Below are 25,934 nucleotides of genomic sequence, written 5' to 3'. Positions count from 1 at the left end.
TGCCCAATAATTTTGTGGGACAGCCTTTACTTCTATTCTGAAAAAATAACAGCCATCCCTTCGTCATTATTTTCTAGGTAGGAATTTTCAACATCTCTGTACCAGGTCTAACAATTTTCTCCGTCCGGACATGAAAACCATTCCACCTTTCTCATATACTCTCTGTGGGTGGAATTCAGATTAAAACACTTCGACTTCGTGGTGGAGTTAAGGTATCTACCTCACAGATTGACACCTACAGATAGAAGCCTAAATTTAGGTGTCTAGATCTCTGAGCTAAATAACTCCCACCCATCATTTTTAGTTCTATCTTTTATGCGACAGGATGAACAGAAGTGCACGTATTAATCAATATGTGGGTTTGTCAAACATTTACGTAGTGACATAATCATATAATCATGTTTTTCTTCTCCTTTTTTCTTTTTCAACATTCTCTGTCATTCAGTTTGAATTTTTGATTGCTGCTGGTCATTACATCAGTGCTTTCAGAGTGCTATCCTACAGTCACTCTATTTCTGAGTGATAATAACTTCATGTTCAATCCATAACTGAATAAGTAGAAAATGTGATTTAATATGTATATTCCCAGAGAAACTACTTTGCATTTATTAGCATTGACTTTCACATGCCACTTCTGACACAGTCACTCACTATCATGAGATCCACCTTCCTCTCTTGGCGGGGTTAGATGTGACTTTCTCAGTTAATTTTGCGTCATCCACAAACCTTGCCAGTACATTATTGAAAAGCACAGGTCCTAACTCTTAATAGTTGTGTGACCAAATCATGATGATCCTTTCAGTAGGAACATTGATGTTTTCTCCCACTTTTTGTCCTATTTTTTCTCTGTCTTATTTACCTACAGGAGGACACCGTTTTTTTTTTTTATCCCAGCATAACTGCTTTAAGAGCCTTTGCAGGAAGACTTATTGACATTTGTTTGGGAGTCCTTACACACTATATCAACTAGATCAGCCTTACCTACAAGCGTGTTGACATCTTCAAAGAGTTCAAATAGATTTATGAGACACGGTCTCCTTCTGCAAGAACTGTAATGACTTTTTCCAAATAAATCACATTTATGAAACCGTCTACTGGTTCTCTTCTTTATTATTGCAGTTTTTACCCACTTATTCAGTTTGGAAGTGAGATCTCCTGATCTATGGTTTTTCACATTAGTCCTGGAGTCCTTTTTCCTCAAGGCTGAAGACACATTTGCCACTTCCCATTCTTCTTGAAGTGTGGTCAACTTAAATGACACTTTTCATGCTACATTTAGCTTTCTCTTAATCTAGTGTTTGAGGTCTTTCAGAACTCTTGATTGAGCATCATCTTATCTTGGTGCCTTCTTACTGTTCGTCTTATTGATTTGTTCCAAAATGTCCTCTACTGAAACTTCATTTAGGGACAATTCCTCATACCCTCCACTGCTTCACCACTAATGTACCCCCTTTCCATCCTTCCTCTATTATTTGTTCCATATTAGAGCTTTCCACCTTTCTGCCAAGTTTCCGAGGCATTTATTATATCAATAACTTCCTTTAAAATCAGACATTCTTGTTCACCTCTTTTAGGCTTCAGACTTGCAGCATTTGTATTTCTATATTTTTTATTGATCTAGTTGCCCATTTTTCACAGGGCCTGCTTAGCCTGAACTTTAATTGCTGAGACAATTCTTTGCAATTTCCTTACTCAATACTATTGATTTCAGTTCTTTGCATTTTTCTAAATTACAAGAATTTGCTTATTTCTCTTGAAGAGGAGCTGCCATCTTGAACCACGTTTTGCTGCTTAGTTGGTGAGTTTCCACAAATCTCAACTATAAAAATATCTCATTGTTTCAGAAAGTTAAAACCTTGCAATCTAGTTCCACGTTGATTTATATAGCTTATCTCTCTTGTAAAAGCTACCTCACCAACAACTGAAAATCTGCTTGTCTGGTACTGGGACAATTTATAACACCATGTTCCACTTTCACAATTTCTTTTCCCACTCATTCCTCTGTCATTGGTATCCGCATGATTCACAACTCTAACACTAAATGTGGATACAGAGATCCAGAAAAGTCCTCAGCAGCACTGCAGAAAAGGAAACTTCCCCCCAGATTTTAATAATGCATTTTGGTTACATTTCCCAGAATGCGACTCTTGTGTTTAACTTCTGATTTTCTCTAATTCTTGTATCTTGCCATGATATGCTTCAGCCTCAGTCAGCAGTGTCTTTTTTTATATACTTGGATATTCATTTGCTCTTTTGGCACATTCGAGTCTTTTTATTTCATATTCTTGATCTTGATTAAAATTTTGACCCTGACCTTCAAAGTGCATCTTGGGGTATCCACAAATCTTGTGACTGAGTTCTTTGTTAAACCATACAAGCCATTAATTAACATACTGAGTAGAACTGGGCCCAGGACACACCCTAGCCAGGCATCAGTCAAAATAACTTCTCAGTCTGACAGTGCACCATTGCCACCCACATGACAGTAACATCACGTATCTTCTAAAGGATGAACCTGAAGCTGTGAACTGCATCCTGCCTCCCAGGACAATTGACTTGGCCATAATTTCTCTTACTCTTTTCCAAATCCAGACCTGCAGAAAGGAGGGCTGCCCACTGGATGGACTATTTCGAGTTCACTGAAAGCCCACTTATGGCCTCTGATCATGGCAGTATGTGGATCTATCTGCACATATGCCATAAATCTCATTGCCCCAGGAAGCACTGGCTCTTCTATGCTTTCACAATACAGTTATGTGTTAGGAGAAGGGCTGCAACATATGGTCTCTCCCTTATACAGAAAGAAGGTAAGTGTCTCACCCAGCCAGAAATACTGGGCACACTGATATAGACCATATTTCTTTAGTCTGCTTCCGAGGGAATAATGTGGAACAGTTTCAAAAGCTTTCCTAAAGCAAAATATGTCCCATCTGCTGCCTCCTCTTCATCTACTAGACATTATTTTCTCAAAGAAGAAAATTACAGTGAGATTGCATGATTTATTCTTGGTAAATCTGTGGTGGGCTTTTTTGTGTTTGGGTTTTTTTTGGTTTTTTTGTTTTTCTTAAACCTTCTATTTGCCCTCAATTGATCGTGTATTTGATTTTTTTTTTCAGACTCATTTCCATGAAGGGTGGTCTCTCCTTCCCTGATTTTCATTCCTCCAAAAGTTCACTGTTTGCCCTTGTACACTGCTCAGTGATCTTACCTGCCCTTCCAGGAACTTCCAGGACAGTCACTAACGCTTCAGTAATTGCTTCAGCCACTGTTTCACCCAGAGCAGTTTGAGGCCAGAGCTTCTGATCTGGAAGAGCAAAGATAGAACAAATACAAGGCACAAAAACAGTGTAAAAGGACATAAGCGGGTAGGCCAAGCCCAGATTAGTTGCTCTTATCTCCCCTTTGAGGAGGCTCAGGCTCCTCTCACAATAGGCACTTTAGAAGAGCACAGCATAGCAGGAAGCTGCCTCCCAGCTGAGGAAAAGCAAGCTGACAGCTCCAGGAAGGCTGTATCTCAAAATACATTTATAGTGAAGAACTTTTGGTCTACTGTGCTGATGGGAATTTAAATACCAGGAGCAACGGTAGCTGTGGATGTGATGACAGAGATTTGCAGACTTGTAGGCAGAACATGAAGGGGTCTTTTATGAGACACCTATGTGGATGCTAGAAAATGCTAGGGAGGAGCATGAGGTCCTACCACATGTCACAGATTTTAAAGGGAAATGTAAGCGAAGGATCCTGGAAGGCAAAGTCAATCTGCTGGCTAGAAGATTTAGCCCTAGGGTACTGTTGACAGTTTCTCCAAAACCCCTCCAGTTACACACACAACTCCAATTAGGCAGAGGAGAAGAAGATGCTATCCGGAGGTGACGGTCTCCATCAAAAGTCAAAAGTGAAATCAGACTTTTCACAAGGAAAACGTATATGATGTGTTTAATTAAGTGGGAGCTGGGGGAAATCTGTCATGAGCTAAAGCAAACATTACTAAGAGTTGGTAAAATAAAAATGCTCTGTGTATCCAGCTAGTTCAGAGGAAAAGCTCAGCACAGAGATGAAAACAATTCATACATGAAACTGTATTATATCAAGACGACATCAGACCAAGAAGTTAAACAAACCCAAATTAAGAACTGTTAATGTGTGTATATAAAGCAAAAGTAAGGTTTTAAAAAAGCTGTATTGACCCAGATAACAAAATCAGATCTCAACACAGCAAAAAAAGTAAAACACAATGACGAGGCTGATGGTGTACCATAGTGCGCAGTCACAAGCAAGAGGAAAGAATATAGGTCCTAAGAGTGAGATCATTTTTATGTATTTTTAAAACATTCAAAAGAATTTATTAAGACTAAAATTTGTACTGGAAAAGAGGATTCTGGCTGTACTGGCTGAGCCGTAAGGATGTAAGTATATGAGTGGAGTTATCGGTCACCAGTGAAGTAAGAGTAAGTGTTGGATGCTGACAGGTGAAATACTAAAGATGGGGACCTCTATTATTCATAAATAAATTGAGGTAATGGCACAAAGGAATAAAAGGGTGGAGATCCAATATACAGAAACACAGTACAACTGCTTTTCAGAACTATTAGATCCTGAACATTCGGGAAGACAGGCTTAAACATTATGCAAGATACCAAAGGAGTATTTTCAAGAAGAAGTAGTCAATGGACCAACAGAGAATATGGGCGGCTCTTATAGAACAGAAAATCATGTCTTGCAGTGTAATGGTGATGACTTACGAGGTCTTAATGGACAAGGAGCTAACCACCAATGCTCAGGGTTACAGCGAGATAAAATGGCAGAAGTCATTAGAAATGAGGAATCCGTTCAACCTCTGGGTACGGCACCACTGAAACTACCAGTATATCTAATTCTGATGTTCACATTTAAAGCTGTTGAAAGATTAGTTTGGGGGCAGAAAAGAGCCATAAGAAGTGTATGAGAAGAGCATGTAACCGAGAAACTTAAACAGCTCAATTGTGGGGTGATTCGATAACTACCTTCACAAGGGGAAAATATCAACCAGCACTTTTTAATCTAGCAGAGACATAAGAAAGACCAAGGGCTGAAAAATGGAAGTGATTCAAACCAGAAATGAAACACACATTTTTTAACAGTAGTGATGATTAAATTTGGGAGCAAACTACCACCTGAAGTGATGGATTTTGCAACTCTTGACATCTGGAACATATGTTCCTGTGAAAAGTTCAAGTTTTGATAAATAAGAATATCTTTTTCCTTAAAAAAAAAGCAAACAAAAAAAACCTATTTTGTTAGCAAATTCCTAGCCGATATTTGGGTTACTTCTCTACATTAAAAGGATAGTAGATGAGCCAGAGAAATTGCTCTGTGCATTGAAAGTTGGTAAAAATGATAATTAAAAGCAGAATAATGGAATTCCTAGATAAGAAACACGATTACTGTAGGAGCTAATTATCACAATGTCCGTAATGAACATTTTGCATCACTAATATTTTAGAATTATTCAAACATATCTTTATAATAATGATCAAAAGGGAACTGCTTGACATAATCTACTTTAACATTCAAAAACCTTTTGACAGCCTTTCTCAGGCAAGGCCTATTCCAGAAGAATCCTATATGGCCAGATATTTTGGGTGCTACATGAAGTCAAATCACAGACCGGCACGCAGAGATTAGAATAAGAGTCAGAACACTGCCTAGTATTACAAACAGGTATTTCACTACCAGATTTTGCTTTTATGTTGAGGTGTTAAGTGACAGTATTCCAAGTATAACTTTTGTAATTGCAATCAAGGCACCGAGAACTCTTGTGGAAGTGCTTTTAATACACCACAGGAATGAAATACGGCACATAAAGCACAAGCAACTTGTAGAGCATCATTAAACACACCACAATCATTAACGTGCCAAGGACGGCTTGTACATCTGTATGTAACACAAGTGGAGGAGCTGGGTTCCACTTTCTTTTTTTACATCAGAAAATTCCAGCTTATCCTGAGTCAATAGAATGTGAAATACAACTGAAAAATACACCCTCTTGGGAATTTTCATTGGACTGAGAATTGTGGCACTTCTCAGTAAATGTCAGGCTTATCAGTGTTGTGAGTAAGCATCAGTTAGCTCTCAAACAAGCTGACTCTGTTCATTTTCCTCAGTACTGTATGTAATATTCTCCTGGCAGGGAACAGCTCTTTTAGTAGACTGCAGCACAAATTTGTAAAAGAAGCTTGCCTCAGCTCTGATCCAAGAACCAAAAGAGATCCGGTATGTACTGTATCGCTGCAGAAAGATCTGCTTTTTGACTTAAAGCCCGGATTGCTTGAAGTTAAAGGAACGTAAGAGATATCAGTTTTTCCTTTTAGAGAAAAACATGGATTAATTGTAAGAAAACACTCTTCTTAGTATTTGGTTACCTACTCCAAATTACATCTGTAGCTTCAAGTATGCCTTTGACCCACGAGTGGTTAACGACATCAATATTTGCAACACATTTTCATCCTTTTATAAGGGTTCTTTGTTCATTTCCACCATGTAAGCTTTTCTCTTTATATTGCTAGATGAGACCTAGCAGCATCTTGGTGAGATCTTCATTAGCATTCAAATAAAAATTCATCGCTTGCTTGTATAGTGGGGGAGATGAGTTCAGTGCTCACTGTTACCATCAGAAGTGTTTACATTCACAGCTACGTTTCATTTTCTTTTGACAGAACATAACAAAGCACAAGAAAGCCTGCACTGGGTCAGATCGAAGGTTCCCCTACTGCAGTGCCTGCTTTTACATACAAATGTCTGGGGAATGAGCTTAAGAACATAGCCAGAATACAGCGATGCTTTCTTGGAACATTATTCTGTTTCCCAGCATGCCTTTGGACTTTTTGAACCACTGACTTTGCGTTTGCTATCTAACAGGTTATGCCATAACTTCATTTTTCTCCATTAACTTTTCCTAATAACCCCAGAGCACAAGTAAACTTGGAGCATCCATAACATCCCACAGCAAAGGATTCTGCAGCTTAATTGCATGTTTTGGGAAGAACCATAAGCCAGATTGGTTTCAAGTTCTTGCTTTGGAAGAGACACTGAGAGGGCTTCAGAGTTTGGAGAGGAGGCAACAAGAGGGATATGAGTAAGGCTCATAAAATTGTGGCTGTAGCTACAAGAGGCGGACAGTCCAGGCAGATGAGTGTCACTCTGACCCACTAGAGCATTTCCTAAGTTCCTGTAACCAGATTACCTGCATCTTCAGTAGACTTTCACAGGACTGCACAGTGGATTTGTGAAATGCAGTTTCTCACTGGAAAAACGTTCCCTAACAGACCAGATTTTATCCATTTATACATTATATTCTTACAATTTCCACTCACTTGCTCTGTACAGACTCCAATGTGACGGTCTGCAGTTCTCCATTTCACTCCTGGGGACCTTCTCAGCAATTGTTGTCACATTAACCATCTTCCATGCCTCCTGCAGGGAGGCTGATTTAAGTGACGGGTTACAAACTATAGTAGCTCTATAATTGCATATTTGTTTTCCTTCAGAGCTCTTGAGTGAATACCATATGGTCTTGGCACTTTCTGACTCTTCATCTTATCAATTAGTCCTAAAATGCATTTTAATGTCACTTAATTTGAGACAGTTCCTTACACTTGTCCCCATAAGTTTGGCTCTCAAGGGAGAATAACCAACCTTAACCACAGCAAACATCAACAAAGCTCTGTTTGCCTTTCAGTGCTTTTCCTCTCTCACAGTAATTCACAAATCTCTGGAAAAGTACCTGATTGTGTTCATTTTAAATATTTCTAGTCTTTCCTTAAGGATTTCCTTAAGGATTTCCCTTGCCTGCCCTATAGGTTTAGCTTGATAGTTTATAGGTTTTGGTGGTGGGCTGTTTTGGTGGGGTTTTTCTTGTTTGTTTTTGTAGGTTTTGCTGTTTGTTTGCTTAGGGTTGCTGTTCTTTTCTGTTTCTTTTTAAATAGTTTCTTTATTTGCTCAGAACTCCCAGACTTTGAATACTGACTTCCACTCAGCAGTTGGAATATTGCCTTTTTTGTCCCCTGCAGAATCATTCCACTTTGTGATATATTGCTCTGAGCTTCGGATAGGGTGTTTTCATCTAGTTTCTCATCTTCTGCATGCTTATATCCGCTGCTTTTAATTTCCTTTTAAGAAGCTCCTGCATTTTTGAATAGGTCCCATTCATAAGTTAGTTATTACTGTGAAGTAGTTATGGAAGGAATCAAATACCCTTAAGACAATCTGTCATTAACACCTCTCAGGAAAAAAAAAGAAAAAAAAGGAAAAAAAAAGAAAAAAAAGATAGGTATCAACCCAGGTATTTCAAAAGCAAGCAGGCTTTGGAGGAAAGAGAACAGCCCCAGCTGGAAAGGAAAGGATGGAGAGCACCGCCACCACACTGCACCCTTGTGGCTTACAGTAATTCATGATTTATATGTCATGGCTGAGCTGCGTTGTTTTTTGGGTGGCTGAGAGCAGGCTCATGTGAGGGGAAAAAACTGGTCTCACAGAACAACAACAAAAAATGCCAGCCCGAGAATAAAAACAAAACAAGTAGTATGGGGCCAGCCTCCATGGGATGCAATGTGAGCCATGCAGCCCCCTCTCTGCAAACAGGGCAAGCATGCAGGGGTAACAGCTCTTTGGGCCACCAGCCAATGCTGAGCCAGACTTGGACATGTCAGCAGCTGGTCAAACTCAGCACCTTTGAGATTCCAGTCCTTCTCAGCATACCGGTGTGTCCGGGTGGCTTTCTGTTCATAGCTGAGGGTGACCCAGCACAACAGCACCCTATCTGCAGAGACAGGCTCCCTCCTCGTGCAGACAAGATGTACAAAGTGAAGTGTAAATGGGAGTGCAGAGCAGGCAGCTGGCAGCATCCAGGCAGGCCTGCAGACACACAATAACTCACACAGTGAGGTCTACCAGATGTCTCAGCCTCACAAGGAAGCCACGCTCATATCCTACTGCTGGAACTGTGTTTTGCCTCCTGCCATGTTGCTCTCCTGCAAAAATGCTGGAAAATGCTGGTGGTTTGAGAGTTACTTTCCCTTCCTAAAACTGGTGGTACCTCAGTTTCGTGTAGCCAAGTAAATATCAACAGGAAATAAATCACAGCTTGGAGAAATGCTGTTCTCCACCCTTCCTCCAGCATCACTTGTTTACACTGCTGCGCTGCAATCTGAAAAATGCCATCTATAATGAATACTAACTAGTGGGAGTCTCTCTCAGCAATGTGTTACTAAGCCTGATTGCTGTGCAGTATAATACGCCAGGGGAGAGCGGGGGCTGGCTGCGTGTCTCTGCTCCATGCAGTCATAGAAACTGTCAACCCTAGGTGCCTCTGTGATCTCTGAGCAGCATGTCTCCCTACAACCTTTCCTAGCTACCCATTTATTTTTAAAATGTTACCTTGTTACTGTAGCTCTGTTCTTTCAACCAATTTTATTGTCATTATTATTTCTATTTAAAATTCGTGTACTTTTGCAATTTAATCTTTTTTTCCGAGCCAATTCACAGCAATATGTTAACTGCTGCCTTGTAATAGAAGTCACCTAGAGGTAACGTTCAAAAGTCCTCACTATTAAGAAATGACTCACCTCTCTGTTGCGAAATCTGCACCGAATCGCCTTTCACTCCTGCCCTCGGTAACTTCATGTGTCTCAGCTCCATCACCAAGAACGTTTCCAGCCTCGCAGTGAGCGCCTGCCTGCGGAGGGCACACACAAAACCAAAGGATGCCAGAATGACAGAACACTTTTCACGCATCAGTGATTTCTAAAGTACTTCTGCAGCTCCTCAAGCTATAAGAACCAGGAAGGAGAAGGGGACCTACACTAAAGAAGATGGTAAAAATAAAAAGGGACATAGAAGTAAAGCATCTTAACAGGTCCCCTGCACATCCTTCAAAATTCTTGCTCTCAAAATGGAATGCATCTGCCTACATTTTGGGACTCGGAGGATACTTTGCATTTCCCTCCTCTGCCAGTAGGTTACATCTTCCAAACATTTCAAAACACGACTATGGTAATTCTACACAACAAAATGCACAGAAAAGAGGTACCGACCACAAGGCTCGTTAATGCATGATTAAGGGTTTGTTGAGGCACGGGTTTTATTGCCCTTTAGAATACTGAATTCAGGCAAAACTCAAGCTTCTGAAATCCAGCAAAGGGTTCGTACTGATGCAATACATGTTCATCATTCACTGACACACAGGAACATCCATATAAATATACACACACCTCCTGTACACAAGGTACCAAATGCACCAGCAGAAGTGCTTTGAGACAAAGTCTAATACCTCGCTTAGGTGAGATCAAACTTAACTGTCAGGTGGCTGTTTTGAACAGGAGATAGGAGAACTCATCACACATGCGCTTACAATGAGCTGTGCAAAGGTCATTCTGTTCTGTGAATAAGTCCGTGTCAACACTGAGCACATATTAGAGTTCAGAAAACACTTTGCTGAAGAGATCCGGGCTTTGTGGGTTAAAAGGTTATGAAATTTATTCTAATCTCTATTTCTATTTTCTTAGATCTTCACTACCAATCTATTACAGGGAAAGGAAGTTGGAGCAGCTAAATTTAAGGTTTCCCAACTTCTTTTAAATGACTCTGATTGTATCTGTACAAGACTATTCAGACTTGTAGGACCAAACGTTCAGAATACTCCCAAGCTAACTTGAAATTTCTTATTCATGTGAGACTGAATTTGCTCCTTAATTTCTCAGACTGATTTTTTTTTTCTTTTTTGTTAAAATATTCTTTTCACCATTTTCTCAACAGTCTTTTGTGTCGTTAGCACAGGTTTTCTCCTGGTAAGAAGTCTATATCATTGCCTTCACAACTGTCCTTAAAGTTCCTACATGTTGAAGCAACTTGAATCATTAAAAGTTATATTCTGCAAGTCAAACAGAATCACTAAGGCACCAAAAGATTTAATTTCCAGGAAGAGAAAAACACCTGGATAATCTGAATTATTTCTCAAGCACACAGAAACTAATAAGGAGATGAGGGCTTGTCAACATTAACTCCTCATGAAGCAACCAAGCTGACTGGGTCTAATTTCCCTCTCTAGTAGATAAGACTTTGCAGATAGGGAAGAAGCAGCAGATGCCACATAGCTCAGTGTTACTGAGGCATGCAACTTCTCCCACATGACATTCACGAGTGTATGAATGCCCAAGTTGAAGCCACAACACAAATCTGGTCGGAATCCACACACTGAGATCAGTTTCCAATGGTTCACTGTGAAATTTAAAGGAGAAATTGAATGATTATTCAGCTTTCATCAGTTCCATTCAATATTTTATTGATAGCCAGGCTGAAGAAATGGACTGTTTATTAAACCTGCCAAGATTAAATCTGTGAAGAGTGACTACAAATACACAGGAGATAGAAGTATTAAAAACTTCTGACAACTTGGACAAGCTGTCTATAAAAATAGGAATCATCTCAATTGTAATAAGTGTAGCATTTTAACTTAGGCAGGAGCAAAGTACTCAAATACAGCACATGCAACAGGTGGGCAGAAAAAAAATACCTGAAGGCTGTGATAGCTCAAATGCTGCGTGGATATATTAACAGAAGAATTACCTACAAGACATCTTGCAGGTCCTCTTACTGTATTCAATATTAGTAATGCCTCAGTGCACAGGCATGTCCAGTCTTGGATAATGCTCCTCAGGAAGGGCTGACAGGGCAAGCAGCAAGCATAACAATGGCTAGAGGTCTGGAAAACATGACCTGAATCCAAAGGTGGAGAATAGAAGTGCTCAGAAGAGAGAAGACTGAGGAAAGAGGCAATAACAGCCCTGACAGGATCAGGACAGCCAGGACAGGTGCAGTAACAGTCCTGTAGCTCACAAAAGTCTGACACAAAGTGGAAAAGAAACATTTTTGCTTATGCCACGAATGCCACAAGGTGGGTTTGATCCTGTTGTGAAAGAAGATGGACTCAGCCATAATCTGCTGAGATTTCTCCCAGCTTCATTCTACAATGATTCTATGCTTAGCTGATGCTGATCAGTTTGTCTGTACTCAATTTGTCCTGATGTACCCAAGTGACTTCATACAGTAATTGCTCATACACATTTACATCATTTCTGCATTAACATCGTCATTAAGGTTACAGTGTTATACCTTCAACTTACCATCTCACAACTATCTGTCTTACAAATACCTTATCAAAATGCTATTTGCCAAACCAACCTGACTTGCAACTCATTAATCAGAAGCCATTTGAATAATTAGTGTTCAAATATTAATTCACTAAAATCTTTGTATTTTAATTTTCCTTTCTAACCAGCACAATGGGTAAAAGGGTTTATAAGCGTTTGGCATCACTGCTTTCAGTCTCAAAGAGCGTCAATTAGAGCTGCTGCTGATGGAGTCTCCCACTCCACTCACATCTATAGCTATAATTTTAGAAGGAAAAAAATATATATACATAAATCTTGGGCCTCTCAGATTCAAACTCACAGAAGGCATCAGAGCACTGCTGCTGCTATTAGTATCTGGTCTATTCCCTATTGCAGAAACAGAACCAGCAACACCTACACCCATTCTGACACCAAAAGACACGTATTTGAATGTTTTCTCAGATTATCCGTTCTAGTGATTACACATCCCATAGGAAGAATATATTCCTAATGGCTGCCACTGCAATTCAACCTGTTATCTCCAGTGTACACAGAATAGCTGAATGACACGACTACTTCTTAATAGCAGTTACTCGCTTCAGGTGCCAAAGGAAATCAGTGCTGCCTTATCAAACAGCTATAATCAATTAGTAATATTGATCAGGACCAGCTATAGCTCAGCTCCCCACATGACTTACCAAACTAAATGGTTGCACTGCAGTATTGATGGAAGGAGGATGAAGACCCTCACAAAGCTGTGCAGGTTCTGAGAGGTATGAAAATATACCTCGACTTCACTGGCATGCAATCAGTTAAATCAACATTATATAAAACCAGAAATAATGCAAGCCACAGACCTTGTTAGCTCTGTACATCCTTACACCATTGTTAAACTGAGTTGATATGTCAGAGAGAAAATCCAAAAGATTTCAGATTTATCATGTTAATTCTTTACATCACCCTCTCAAGAATTCACACTGCTGTCATTTTCTCTTCCATTCTGATTACCTTCTTTGCAACATATTGGTTTTCTTACTTTTACTGAATAATTCCTCGTCTATTATATCTATAATTATTCTAATAATTAAGCATGCCTTTTCATCAGCTAGCAGCTAATTACTTCTGCTCCTACCCAGCTCACTCAGAAAACAGTCAATTCATCTGTATCCCTTTCACTCTCACTGTTGCTAAGCAGTCAATGCCAGTCAGCAGTGGCACAGTAACTGGCGTTGTATGGATCACTCTGGCTTTAAGTGTATTCTGCAGCATCTGACTGGTGGTGCCTTTCATCCTCCGAGCAAATGCTTTTCACCAGTAAGCACGTTTTAGTCACATGCTGAAGTGCAGCACCTGTAGGTAAAGACTGCTTATCCCCACCACTTCCAGAGAAGCTTTGGAGCTGTTAGTAAGCAGCTACTACTTGCTGCAAGGTGCAGTTTGCAATTGGAGAGATCCAAAAAGAATCAGCTAGAAAGCCAGCTTCTACCACCTGCAGATTTCCTTCTTTTGTTGCCAGGCCTTACCCATGACTTGCTATGTGCAAAAGGAAGTTACAAAGCAGTCAGATCTCTCACTTTTCTGGCGTTATCACACACTATCCTTCCAGACTTCTTGGTACCCCATCCCATGTCAGGTAACCTGAGAAGTGGATATCATCAGCATAACTCTGCTATCTCACCTTGGCTCCCACAGCCTAGTCAAAGAGTCTGCTCCAAAACACACAATCTATTATCAAGCTTCAGTGATATGGTAACAAATCAGTCCTGACTGCTTTTCTCCAGTTACCTGTTATTTCTTCTGTTGCAGGTGGGAGAGAGAAGCTGATGCTTGAGAGCAGGGATTCCAAATGTCTCCAGCCCCAGCAGCCACTTCCTTGCCTGTTTACAGTCAATGGTGAAATGTTAGCAGCTGATCATTCCAGCCTTCCTAGACACCAGGCTAGGCCAAAATCCTTAAGCCTTTCATCCAGTTTATGATATCAGACTCTGAAATGAAATAAATAAATAAATACAATTTAAATATTGGCAATTGCTGCACTTGATTCCAGAGAAGGGAATTCAAAAATGAAAAAAATTGTAAAAATAAATAAAATTTTAAAAAACAAACAAAAAGAAAAACAAACAACCACACAGAGAGGCAGCCAGAAAGGCAAAATGTTTTTAGATGGCAGGTAGACTATTTTAGGATCCTATATTGGAGGCTCAAAGCAAATGCATATAGCCTGTCAAAAAAGACTTGAGAGAAAAACAAAAAGCTAGCATCATAAAACAGCAGGATCAGGGAGGCTGTTGGAAGTTAAAAGGTACCCGGCAAAAAGCTGAAGTTGCGTCTGAAAAAGGAAAACTAAAAAGAACATAAATTCTGGCAGACTAAATGTAAAAGCACAATAATGTAGACTGAAGAAAGAGTTTAGAAGCAGTTTGCTGAAGAAATGTAAAAAAAATTGTAATAAATCCTTCTTGAGCACATCATGAGCAAGACGGTTACAAGAGCCAGTGGGCTACGTAGGTATGAAAGAAATACTCAGAGAAGATAGTGCTATAGCCAAAAACCCAAAACATTTTTTAAATCACTATTTACCTGGGGAGCCTCAAGAATCTCTGAAACCACCACCTCATTTGGAAGAGATTCATAGAAGGCCTGTCCTAATTAAAAATATTGCTAGGAGTCGATTACAAAGTAGACAAAATGAATAAGGATCCATCACTGGGAGCGGATGATATTCATACAGGGATTTTATAGAATGTTAAACATGAATCATCTGAGCTAATACTTACAGTATGTAACCTTTTGCTGAAAATCACTGCTATTATCAAAGGGCTGAAAGGTAACTAATAAGAAATCAGATTTTAAAAATAAATCCAACAGCAACTTGAGAAACCACAGCACACTAAGTCCAATGTCCATACTGGTCACGTTGGTGGAAGCTCCGTAAGGATAAGTGAATACATGAATAAATACAGCGCATAAAGGGAAAGTAAACATTGTTTTTGCAAAAGGAATCTGAGCCTATTATATCCACTGGAATTCTTTGAAGGCATCAAAAGCACATGAGCAACAGAGATCCAGCTGAGAAATTTTCCCTGTATTTCCACTTCACCCCAAGCTTCCATAAACCTCAGACATTTAAGGTGATGTCTCCTCAAAACTAAACGGCTGTGGCCTACAAGCAAAGACCTCACAGAGATAAACAACTCATTAAATATAAAAGTTGAATATTAGACTAAAGGAAGAGTTTTCTCAGAGGACAAAGACCATCAATGGAATCCCATGGGGTTACATAATAAGTCCCATGGTGCTCAGAGTATTCAAAAACGATCTGGAAAGAAGATGGAAGAGCAAAATGAAGAAGATTTCTGATTAAAATGGAATTCATTAGGAAAATAATTGCTGCAAAAATGTAAAGACATGATGACACTGAGCAGACTCGCAATAACACGGAAGAGAAATTTCAGTGCTGACAACTACAATCTGGCTATCTAAGAAAAGCAACACCAACTTTCCAAACAGAGCGACACACTCTGAACCAGTTTGCACAATTTAGGAATCACATCTTGAACGTACAAAGCTAGTTCTATGAATACATCACCTTATTGCTCAATAGCAGTCAAAAAAAGAAAGCAAATCTTAAGTTCAGAATTCTTAGGGGGAAAAAAAAGGATGACTATGTCACTGTGTGAATTCATGCTGCATCTGCTTCTCAAATATCAAGTGCAGTTCTGGTATCCTCACCTCAAGTAAAATAAAAAAAGAAGAAGAAACAAAAAAAGTCTGCAAAAGGTGAAAGAAATGATACATGGCAGAATGACAAACACGATAAGAAGTACAAAAACGCTTCCATGTGAAAAACAAAGTTAGCATGCAGAGGTTGAATAGGAAGCGATGACTTGCCATTTGTCTTTCCCAATTGTACTGAGCAGGCCAGGTGCCAGCGAGGGGAAACGGACATTGCACGAGCACTCTGTCACCTGCCTCTTTGTTCAGCTGCTGAAGCCTTCATATTCTGTCAGGGGAATTTCAAGGCATGTGTAAGAATTACGACAGCTAGGTTTCAGGCACAGATTTCAGACAATCCCAGCCTGATTTCAGGAAAAAACATATGGGGAGTAAAGGAGGAACAAAAGACTGCTGTACTTGCAGTACTTTCTGTGCCTGTTACTTCTAAATCATCACTCATTAGAGGTCTCTGCTTCCTTTCCCATCTGCCCTTCCCACACTGCAACTTTAGAATTAAAAGCAAAAAAATACAACACAAGCACCACAAAACCATCACCACAGAACACTTAGGCAGCATTTACTAACATTTAACTGACTACGGCAACCCAGCCAGGTTGCCTCCATAGCATTTTAACACAGCTCCTTTCACCTTTTTATGCTTCTCTCATTTTTCAAACTCATTTGAGCATTGTGGGTTCGGGTTATTAGCTTGGCTCCTTCAAGGACAGCACTGCTTTCCAGTCAGATGTGCAGTGGCTTGCACCAATTGGTCCCCTACCTGCTGACAGCCTTAAACTACTGGTGAGCTATTAATAATACGAAAGCAATCATTTTAATTGCAACCCGGTGTCTAGAATTTAGGATCCGCACAAAGAGTTCCTTCTATCTAAAATATTATTGTCCCATTGTGCATTTTGGAGTTTAGCTCTCATTAAAAGTAATAGAGGGAAATAGTCTGTAGCAAACTGAATGTGTTTGTTTTCACAGTTCACCTCCTGCTCCTCTACATGAAAACATACTCTCACTCAGTGACAAGACCACAGCTGTTGCCATCTTTTAGTTACCTGCTGAGTGCAATATTTAGCTTGAGGGACACTGAAGTTTTCTGTTTGTTAGTTATCAGGTCAATAACTCTCACCTTATCACTTCACTTTCCATTCTGTTGATAAAACCTGTCAGCCTTCCTTGAGTGGTTCCTGGCCCTCAGAAGAAATCACATTAAATTGGCACAACCAAGTAAATCTGGAAGGGATGTGCTCCTGACTTACCAAAGGGGAGGGGGGAGGGCTCGAATCTCCCTCCCCACTCTTTGCATAGCTCCGATGTCCCAGCACTCAGAGCTGTGCTGAAATCTTCCCTACACATTCAGCAGTTCCAATCAGCTCAGGTCTTTCAATATGGCCCAGAGGAGATGTCTGCGGAGCCAAAATTGATATGGTTAAGTGCAAGAGACAATAATCATTTCTTCAAGTATAAGCTAAAAATACCCAGAAGAAAGTGGAATTTATAATGGAGATTTTAAAGATCTGTGACATACCAGAGCCTGCACAAGGGTTTTAATGAGAGGGAAGGCAATTTAATTGGTCAGCGAGGGCAGCTGCTTTCCTGGGTGAGGGGTCTAGAACGGCTCATATTCCCATTTAATGCCACGAGCATCACCGCTGTGCTTAACATGGCTGCGACAAGCCCGTGGTACAGGAGCACATCATCAGAATCGGGAGAACCTTGATAATCAACATCTCCGTGCTGTCAGATCACAGAGCTGAGCTACAAGGAGGAAGCAATAAAAAGAGGAGGCAAAAGCTGACAACGAAACATTTCCAGAGGTAATTGCACGACCAACCATCTTTGGTTGTCGACATTTGTTTAATTATTGTGATACGGCTCAGCGTGGGGCACGAAGTAAAAACAGCCCATTAAATTTTAAGGTCTGTTAATGCGGCGCTAACAGGGAGCTGCCGAGTACAAGGGTTAAAATCTGCAGGTCTCCCATGTGAAAACACTTTGGGAGTATATGTCACCATTCAAAGGAAACCCAGAAATAACTTCCATGGACCATTCAATTATAGGCAATCACCACACAGCACTCCCTCTACTTGTGGCATTGCTCATCAATCAGGTTTCCTGTCATTATGTCTCTTCTCATAGCAGTCACCAAAAGGCTCTGAGCTCCCTCCGAATTCATGTGACATTTACTGTCAGGGGCTGTCAACACCAAGAGATTCTCCCAGGGCCTCGGAGTTCATCACAAAGCAACAAGATATATCCCCCAACCACGTTCCCAGCATCAGCTCTGGATTACAGTGACTGACTGAGGGGCGTTGCAAGCTCCAGCTTATGCCCCAATACCTTCCCTTCCTTATTTTCATGTCAGAAAAACACAACCACGTTAAGAGAAACACAGCTCAGGTTTTAAGTCTATGATTAATTATGATCTCCCCAAAAACGTCCCTTATAAACCTATTAGCAGAAAGATGAGATTGTTTACTTGGAAACGTAGGCTTCCCATCTTTAGCATTGATCCTGCATTCATTGTCTGTTGAACAATAAAGTGACCTCGTGGAATAAATTTATAAACCTTAATAAATTGCAGTTGGCAGTATTGACAGAGTGTGTATACGTACATTTGTTTTTGTGTGAACGTATTATAAGAAATCTAATAAAGTAAAACAAACACATTTTCTTTGTCTGTGAGCTGTGAAACTAGATCATCTGTAATTACAGCGTTTCAAGCAGACTTGGTCAGAGTCGCCTGATATTGTTACCATACATTTCTAACTAGAGAAAAAATGTGCATCAAAGCTCTCATCTTCCACTGGGTTACTTTGCTCAAGATGCAGAAAAAGGAAACACAGACAAAATAATTACCCGACTCACCCAAAGACCACTGTGAGACAGGAGGAAACAGTTCCAGCACGCAGGGAATAAAGTTCCAGTGGCAAATGTGTCTTAAAGAAACAACGAGGAGCTTGGATGAGTTGGTTTGGCCCAGACTTCAAAGGGAGATTCACGTTAACAAGTATTTAAACCAACAAATCAAAGAGTGACTTCAATCCTAAGGCTTCTGTAAGATCTGAGATTTTGTATGACCTCTTAGAACTTCAGTGTTTGGTTTTAGCTTACTTCCTAAAGCCACCCTGGTTTCTTCTTTCCACCAAAATAAATACATTCCTTAAGGAGCCAAGTATTTATTTTCTTTATATTATTATGTGATAATTAACCCAGATCTCTCTGCCTCTTCAGGTCACTCAGTGGGCTATTCCACAGTTCCCCATCATCTGAGCCCAGGAAACCAAGCAGTTTTCCATCTAATTTACAGCCCATTTATCCAGCCCATACCTCACCAACCTGGTAAAGCAGTACTGCAGGAGACAATGTCAGAAGCCTTGCTAAAGTCAGCATACACAACACACGCAGCTCTCTCTTTGTTCACTGAGCCTGTCTCATCACAGAAGGCAAACAGGCTGGTGAGGCACAATTTGCACCTGTCAAACTCATAGTGACTGTTCCCGAAACCTTCCTGCCCTTCACATGCTTTGGCTTTCCAGGGAAAGGTGTGCCACCACCTCTCCAGAGACCGAGGTTACGCTGACTGCTCTAAAACTGCCCAATCCTTCTTCCCATCCCTCCTGCATTTATGCAGGATATTTGGCTTTTTCCAATCAACAGAAACCTCTCCTGAATTACCACGACCTTTCAAAGTGACCCTGCAATGACATCGCCTACTTCCCTCAGCATCCTTGAAGGCAAGGAATAAAATCCCACCACCTACTATAAGAAAAGCTGTAGTCAGGCACTCCGGCACCTGCAGCAATTCCTCATGGCTTATCACCTTTGTTCCCCGTGTCCTTTCCATTCTCTCACTGCAAGGACACAAAGCAGCTGACCTGAGCGAGCACACAGCCCTCCTGCCTGCACAGCTCAGTCCCACCACTTTAACACAGTTGCTCCCTTAGCCACATTATCCCACACCAACCTTGGCTATCTCCACTTGATTCTCGCCCTGGACAGTCCCCTGCCTCATTGCTCAGAGCCTCTCTCATCTCCTCTTCATTCAGCTCTTTTCTTTTTCCATAGTAGATGCCATAAATGCGCAGCAATTGCACAACTGAAGTTGTTCCAACTCCTGTGGCATCCTCATGATATGAATCAAAACAGATTAGCTTTGCTATTGACTTGCCAGTTGCAAAAAAGACAGAGTATCACACACCAGGCAGCTGGGGACTTGAAAGAAAACTAGGATAACAGCAACAATAATTCTGTGATTAGCTGAGATCTTGGATAAACCCATAGCAACAAAGAAAGTGTACGTTTCTAGGAGCATTAATTACTGATACTACATTGATGAGAGAGAAAATTATGGCAAGATTACAGAATGGAGGTGCTTATGTTTCTATTTTGCATCTAATTTTCATCTCCAAACAAACTTAGTAGCTTGGGAAATACATCCAGTAGCATTATAGCAAGACGATCACAACATCCAACATTTTATACAGATACGTTTAGTAAAACAGATAGCTAAACAACTTTATAATTACAGTGTCAGGACCGATCTGTGGAGAAGATGATAAACAACGTGCCCCATATGATACTATGAAAAAAGGAGAAGGATGAAGAACTAAAAGAAATCTAGTGGTAGGATAAAGCTTTCAGGATGACAGCAGAGTGATTGTGTATCCTCTTAAAAGCCACATTCAGAGCTGAACCTTGCAGCCATCCACACAGACAGCAGGAGTAATGCCGAACAAGAACTACGAGTTCGTAACGAGAATTACCAGCAAAAGGAAAACCATATTCTTGAAAAAAAAGAGACAAATTGCCGGAACAACCAAGAATTTATGTGCCTACAGAACTAAGAAACAGATAGCACAGCAGTAAGCACAACCCGGGACCCTCTGCGAGCTCCTCCATCACTGAGCCAGGCTGTGGGCTGAGAGCTGCTGCAGGTTCACTGAATGCATTATTTCACACATTGCCATTCACCGATATTTCATGCATTCAATTTCCCACTTATGAATGTTCATAACTAATCAAAGCACTGATTGCGGGATCGCTCAGGTTTCCGATCACACCTGACGTGACCTTTCTCATAGAACCACAGCATAGTTTGAGTCGGAAGGGACCTTTAAAGGTCATTTAGTCCCATAACCTGCAATGAACGAGGACGCTCCATCAGGTGCTCAGAGCCCCATTGAAGCTTGGGGGTGTGCAAGGTTGGGACATCTGCTGTATGTCTGAGAAGCATCTGCCCATAGAGCAACCCGAGGTGCAGCACATCACCTGCACATAGCGTACATCACACATCACATCACCTGCACACAGGGCATTTATTACTGGGTGCACACAGGGCATTTATTACTGGGTGCACACAGGGCATTTATTATGGGGTCCACACGATCCCAAACCCGTGCCCAGAACCTCCCGGCCCCATCCCCAGGTCCGCCGAGCTGTGCAGAGGGGCGGGCCGTGCTATCCGGCTCCTCTCTATGGTACGCTCCGCTCTATCCCCGCTCTCCTCCAGGCCTCATCCCGCCCCCAGCCCCATCCCGCTGCCTTCAGCCCGTTCCTCCCATTAGGACCCCTCTCTCCCCGCAGCCCCACGCAGGAGCTGCCGCCTCAGCCCGATAAAATCCGACACAAATCCCCCTCAAACATCCCCAGCCTCCCACCGTCTCTATGGCCGCCAGGAGCCGCTCTGCTCCGCGGTCTCCAAGCAACTCGTCCCTCTCTATGGTGGCTGTGCCGCCATGTGGCGGTTGTTGCTGGGCCGTGGCGGCCCTGCTCGCTGTTTGCTGCCTCCCCCCCGCCCCGCTGCCACCGCCGCCTCCGACTCCACCGACAGCCGCTGCACCGCGCGGTGAGTGCGGGCCTCGGCCTTACCGACAGCCAGCGGCCTGCCCTGCCCTGCTCTACCCGCCCTAAGCGTTGTGAGGGCCGCCCTCACCGCCTTGTGTCTTGCAGGTGTCAGCACGGCGGGGCCCGCGATGCCCGTGAGCGTGAGGGACGGCGGCAGGCGCTGCCCGGCCTCGTACCGCGCTACTCCGTGCTGGATGCGGTCACCTGGGTGAGGAGCGGTGGGACGGGGACTACGGGCATTGCAGGAGCTGATCGCCCTGGCACAGCTCCCCGGGCTGTGGGATGGGAACAGCCCTGACTTGTGTTGTCTCTTCTCCAGGGGGCACTGGCCGCGCTCCTGCTGCAGCTGCTCAGGCAGATCTCATGGCTGCGATCGCTGCCGGACGCCAGGAGGGAGCCCAGGCCGCCCTGGTTGCCCACGCTGCCCGCACAGCACACAGGTCAGCAGCGCTGGGTTGGGAGCTGGCTCTGAGCAGGGTTTATACCTCTAGACAGCAGACATCCCTCCTGCTGCTGTCACAATGTGACAGGCAGCTTTCAAGCTCTCTGAAGGGATTGAGGGCTGGTATCTGCTCAGGGAATCTTACTCTTTCTTACCTATTTGATGCAATTCTATATTACATCCTGATTCCCATTATATTTGTCTTCTGATCTGGGCCTTACACTGTGAGCTCTCCTGCTCGGCTTTGTCGCCAGAGCAGAGAAGGCAGCTAGAATAGATAAGTTCTGTTTTGCCTCCTAGAGTGGATGCAGCGTGGCTTATGGGAACTGACTCGTGTTCTGTGTTTCAGCAGTACCTGATGCCTCAGCCAACCTTCCCTGTGCCCAGTTGGGGCCCTGCCTGCTGCGGAAAACAGAGGTTGCACCAGAGAATTCATCCTCAGGCATCCCATTAGGGCCAGGAGAGAGCCAGCTCTGGGCAGAAGAAGGTATGTATAATGTGCTACAGGACAGGATACCCAGAAGAAGGATTTCAGAGTTTTTCTAAGGCAAAGCTAGAAGAAGCATATAGCCAGTTCTTGAAACATGGAGGAGGGAATGGAAAGACAGAACTTCGAAGTAATGAATCCAGAGACAGGGAGAAAACAGCTCCTGAAGGCAGGGAGGAGCCTGTGGTATAACTGTGCAGCAGTTTTGACTTTCTCAACGTTGGTCTGCCTTTGTGACCAACATACAACGTCCAGTTTCTGTTCTTGTATTGTGGGCAGACATTTGCAATCAAGAGGGTTCAGGAGATTATTGTGAAGTGATCTGAGAGATTTGCAAGACAACGCGACACTAAGGGAATTATTTTCTTCCAGGAGTATGAAAACAAGTGCTTGTGCTGCTGATGGGGTGGTAGAGGGGGTATTAAAGGAAGTCTTATTAAAATAGGTATTATAGAAACGGGAAAATATACTTTAAAAAAAGCAAAAAAGTCTCATCCTAGGTGTCCTAACATCTAAAGCATGAAGTCAGGTCAATGAAGGTCAGATTAAGCCTACAGTATGGTTATTCACTAGATACATAAATACTAATAGTATCTTTAGGACAATGTATGATTACGGTGTGGAAGAGATACGTTAAATAAACAGCTCACAGATGTTAGATGATTTAACTGTTGCAAGGAAGGTCAGGGGGGTTCCCCATTCATTGCTTGCTTCTGTGCTGAATTAAGCTACTGCCCATCACTGCTTATCAAAGCCATCTCCTGCCAGAGGTTACCATTCCCATCAGTTGGCAAATGGAGCATTTTGTTTCCATGTTCCTAATTAGCTCCAGGAAAACAGCCAGGTTAATTTACCTAAACTGCCAATTAGACTGTTTAACCCATCTGCTTTTGCCTGAAGCATATTAAGAAGCACTCAGATACACTGCCTTGCTGGCAGATGACTGGACACGGACCTCTGGGAGAGGTGGTGGGGAATAAGTGGAGACAGGTCTGTCTTCACTTGGCACAGTTGGCAGTGAATGTGTGTCTATATCTAACGGCTTCCTACTAAGAGTCAATAGGGAGAGCTTTTAGGCAAACTGATAAATTGAACCGTGACAAGTCACTAAGGCCACATGCTCTTTGTTCAGATGTTCTCTGGAGGTTGTGAAATCAGTAAGTCTCTAATGATGGTATGTAATCCAGAGCTGAAATCTGCTGTATGACCAGACTGAACACTGACAAATTAAACACTAGCCTTCAAAAAGCAGGGTTGTTTGTACCATAGAACTGCAAAAAAATGTAATTACAGGGTGATAGAAACTGTATTATAGAATAGAAATGTTAGGTACCTGGATGAGTGTGCTATATCAAAGGTCTGGAAGGGCTTAGGAAGCCATTTCTCTGACCAGCTTGCTCCATTACCTGAGTCTTAACAGAGAACAGAGTTAGAGTTTGTAAATCTATTAGAGTTCTCTGGAGAAGTCAACAGGCATGTGGAGCAAGATTATCCAGCTTTTAGCTTTCTGAAAATCTTTCAACCAGGACCTAAGCCAAAGCTATCAGGAGGAATAAAGCTGTTGTGAGGGAAGACAGAGGGACCGCTCTTGGGCTAGAAATTCCTTAAAGCGTAAGAAATAGTTTTCATGATGGAAAGCCATTACTAGTGGATTCCCCTAAGTGCTTTACAGAAACCTGTTCTGCTTAGCAGAGTCAGCAGTGATTTGGAAAAAGGTGATGAGTGATGTGACAGCAGAAGCAAATGTATTACAAAATTATTCAGGACAGTCAAACCTGAAAGTCGCAGCAAAAGATTGCACAAGAACCTAAGAGGGTAATCTCAGAGGAGGTTAAAGGAGTATGTGCAGGGAACTGTAACTGTAAATACACATACAGAGTGGAGAGTCTCAAATTAATGATTACATTGAAACTGTTAAGTCAGTGCTCAACAGCAGTGAGGGAAATGAAATGTTATTTGTTGCAAAGGAAGGAGCTGTGGTGAAATCAGGATCATAGATCTGTGTAAGTGTACCATAGCTGCATCTTGAACAGTTTAGGAAGAGCGCTCTGTCTTAAAAATCGGTAACCAAAATGGCATAGACAAGGGTGAGAAAGGGACAATTGTAAAGAGAGACGGACTCTTCTGCTTTAGAAGTAAAGACGGTGGGCAGCAGAAATGTGCTGCTCTGAAACAGCTGCTCTGTTTTGTTGAGTGGCAAAGACCTCTGCAGACATCCCAGCTGCGCAGATGACCTATCCTAGTTTTAGTATAACACAGTAGGGTAGAATCTATTAAAACAACAACAACAAAAAAAAACCAACCCACCTGTGTTTAAAAAGAAAAACTCAAGGAAAATTGTTGAGAAGTTGCTTTACGTCTAATTCCAGATCTGACTGTCAGCAAGTTTTCAGATGCATGATCACATCCTATTTTTTCATCCAATTTTTGTCTCGCTCAGAGCTTTTCTTGCCGAAAGTTAAAGGCACGTAGTGCAGGAGCAGGTGATTACAGCCATTCTCAGTGGTACAGCAGCTGAATGTTGCCTTGGGGAGTTGTTTTTTTTTACCCCTGACGGGACTGTAAAATTCGTTATTTCAATTCTGAGATCGCAGGCATTTCCAAAGCGTGTTTTCATTTCAAAGCACAATGAAACCAATTGGAAACACTCAGATTTTCCATGAGGCAGAAATCCTGGATTGTGGCCAGCTCTTGTTGTGAATTAATTCCTGTGAAGTGTTTGGATGTTTCGTTGTGAGCAATCTAGACTATCTATGAGAAGGTTAATAAATCTGCATTTGGAGTTAGCTTCCACTAACATTTGGTAAGTGAGGGATGAACAGTGGGGAAACACTAAATATTTATTAGCTGTAAGGTCTCATGGAGGAAAAGAAAAAAGGGTGTAGAGTCTTATTACATCATAACACAGATTTAAAGGGGTAGAAATATTGTTGAGTTCTAATCTCAATTTACTGAAGCAGAACAAGATTCTCTGCTGCTTGGGGGTGCCTTTATTTCTCCACATACTACTGAAGGAACCTAAACAATGTGTTAGATGGTGTGCCTGGTTTTGAGAGGGCTGCTGTGAGACAAGACAAGTTCTAAGAGTAATGATCTCCGTGAGGAGTTTTGATTTGTGGCTTGCCCAGCTTCAAATGAGACTTCCAAGAGAATTCATTAATCTAATCCATCAGGAGACAGGACTGGGTGTCAGGATTGGCTGGTCCCTCCGTTTTCTTCCAAATGATCTTCTGATCTCTGGGAGTGGTAACTCTAGTCTGGGAAGATCATTTTCTATCTGATCTGA

At 41.9% G+C, this 25,934-nt stretch overlaps 1 protein-coding gene and 2 long non-coding RNA genes across 13 annotated transcripts in view; 2 read left to right on the top strand and 1 right to left on the bottom strand.

The window, feature by feature from the left end:
- LOC107320419 overlaps positions 1 to 14,174 on the top strand; it is a 20,761-nt gene extending 6,587 nt beyond the window's left edge. For both annotated transcript variants that reach the window (XR_001558249.2, XR_001558250.2), the window contains exon 3: positions 78 to 14,174. This is a non-coding gene — a long non-coding RNA (uncharacterized LOC107320419). The remainder of the gene's footprint in view (positions 1 to 77) is intronic.
- The window catches only part of LOC107320418, a 26,173-nt gene extending 4,130 nt beyond the window's left edge, over positions 1 to 22,043 (bottom strand). Inside the window, exons 1-7 of one of the 9 annotated variants that reach the window (XR_001558246.2) lie at positions 21,808 to 21,922; positions 18,741 to 18,811; positions 17,401 to 17,630; positions 17,132 to 17,278; positions 13,932 to 14,131; positions 9,603 to 9,712; positions 3,209 to 3,304 (exon numbers count right to left, since the gene is read on the bottom strand). This is a non-coding gene — a long non-coding RNA (uncharacterized LOC107320418). Of the gene's footprint in view, positions 1 to 3,208; positions 3,305 to 7,352; positions 7,464 to 9,602; positions 9,713 to 12,844; positions 12,913 to 13,931; positions 14,132 to 17,131; positions 17,279 to 17,400; positions 17,631 to 18,740; positions 18,812 to 19,839; positions 21,357 to 21,532; positions 21,627 to 21,807 lie in introns of those variants that run through there. The other 8 variants (XR_004308872.1, XR_001558248.2, XR_004308871.1 and 5 more) reach the window with 8 other exon arrangements.
- Positions 21,587 to 25,934, top strand: part of DELE1 (DAP3 binding cell death enhancer 1) — a 20,431-nt gene continuing 16,083 nt past the window's right edge. Inside the window, exons 1-4 of one of the 2 annotated variants that reach the window (XM_015876257.2) lie at positions 21,587 to 21,720; positions 21,825 to 21,927; positions 22,039 to 22,159; positions 22,514 to 22,648. In XM_015876257.2, coding sequence (XP_015731743.1) covers positions 21,611 to 21,720; positions 21,825 to 21,927; positions 22,039 to 22,159; positions 22,514 to 22,648 — 469 coding nt within the window. In that variant the 5' untranslated portion in view covers positions 21,587 to 21,610. Of the gene's footprint in view, positions 21,721 to 21,824; positions 21,928 to 22,038; positions 22,160 to 22,510; positions 22,649 to 25,934 lie in introns of both variants that reach the window. The other variant, XM_015876256.2, reaches the window with a different exon arrangement.

This window comes from Coturnix japonica, chromosome 13 (genome assembly GCF_001577835.2).
Source record: "Coturnix japonica isolate 7356 chromosome 13, Coturnix japonica 2.1, whole genome shotgun sequence".
NCBI lineage: Eukaryota > Metazoa > Chordata > Aves > Galliformes > Phasianidae > Coturnix > Coturnix japonica.
The sequence above is the reverse complement of the archived record's forward strand: the minus strand, read 5'-3'. Positions and strand labels throughout refer to the sequence as shown.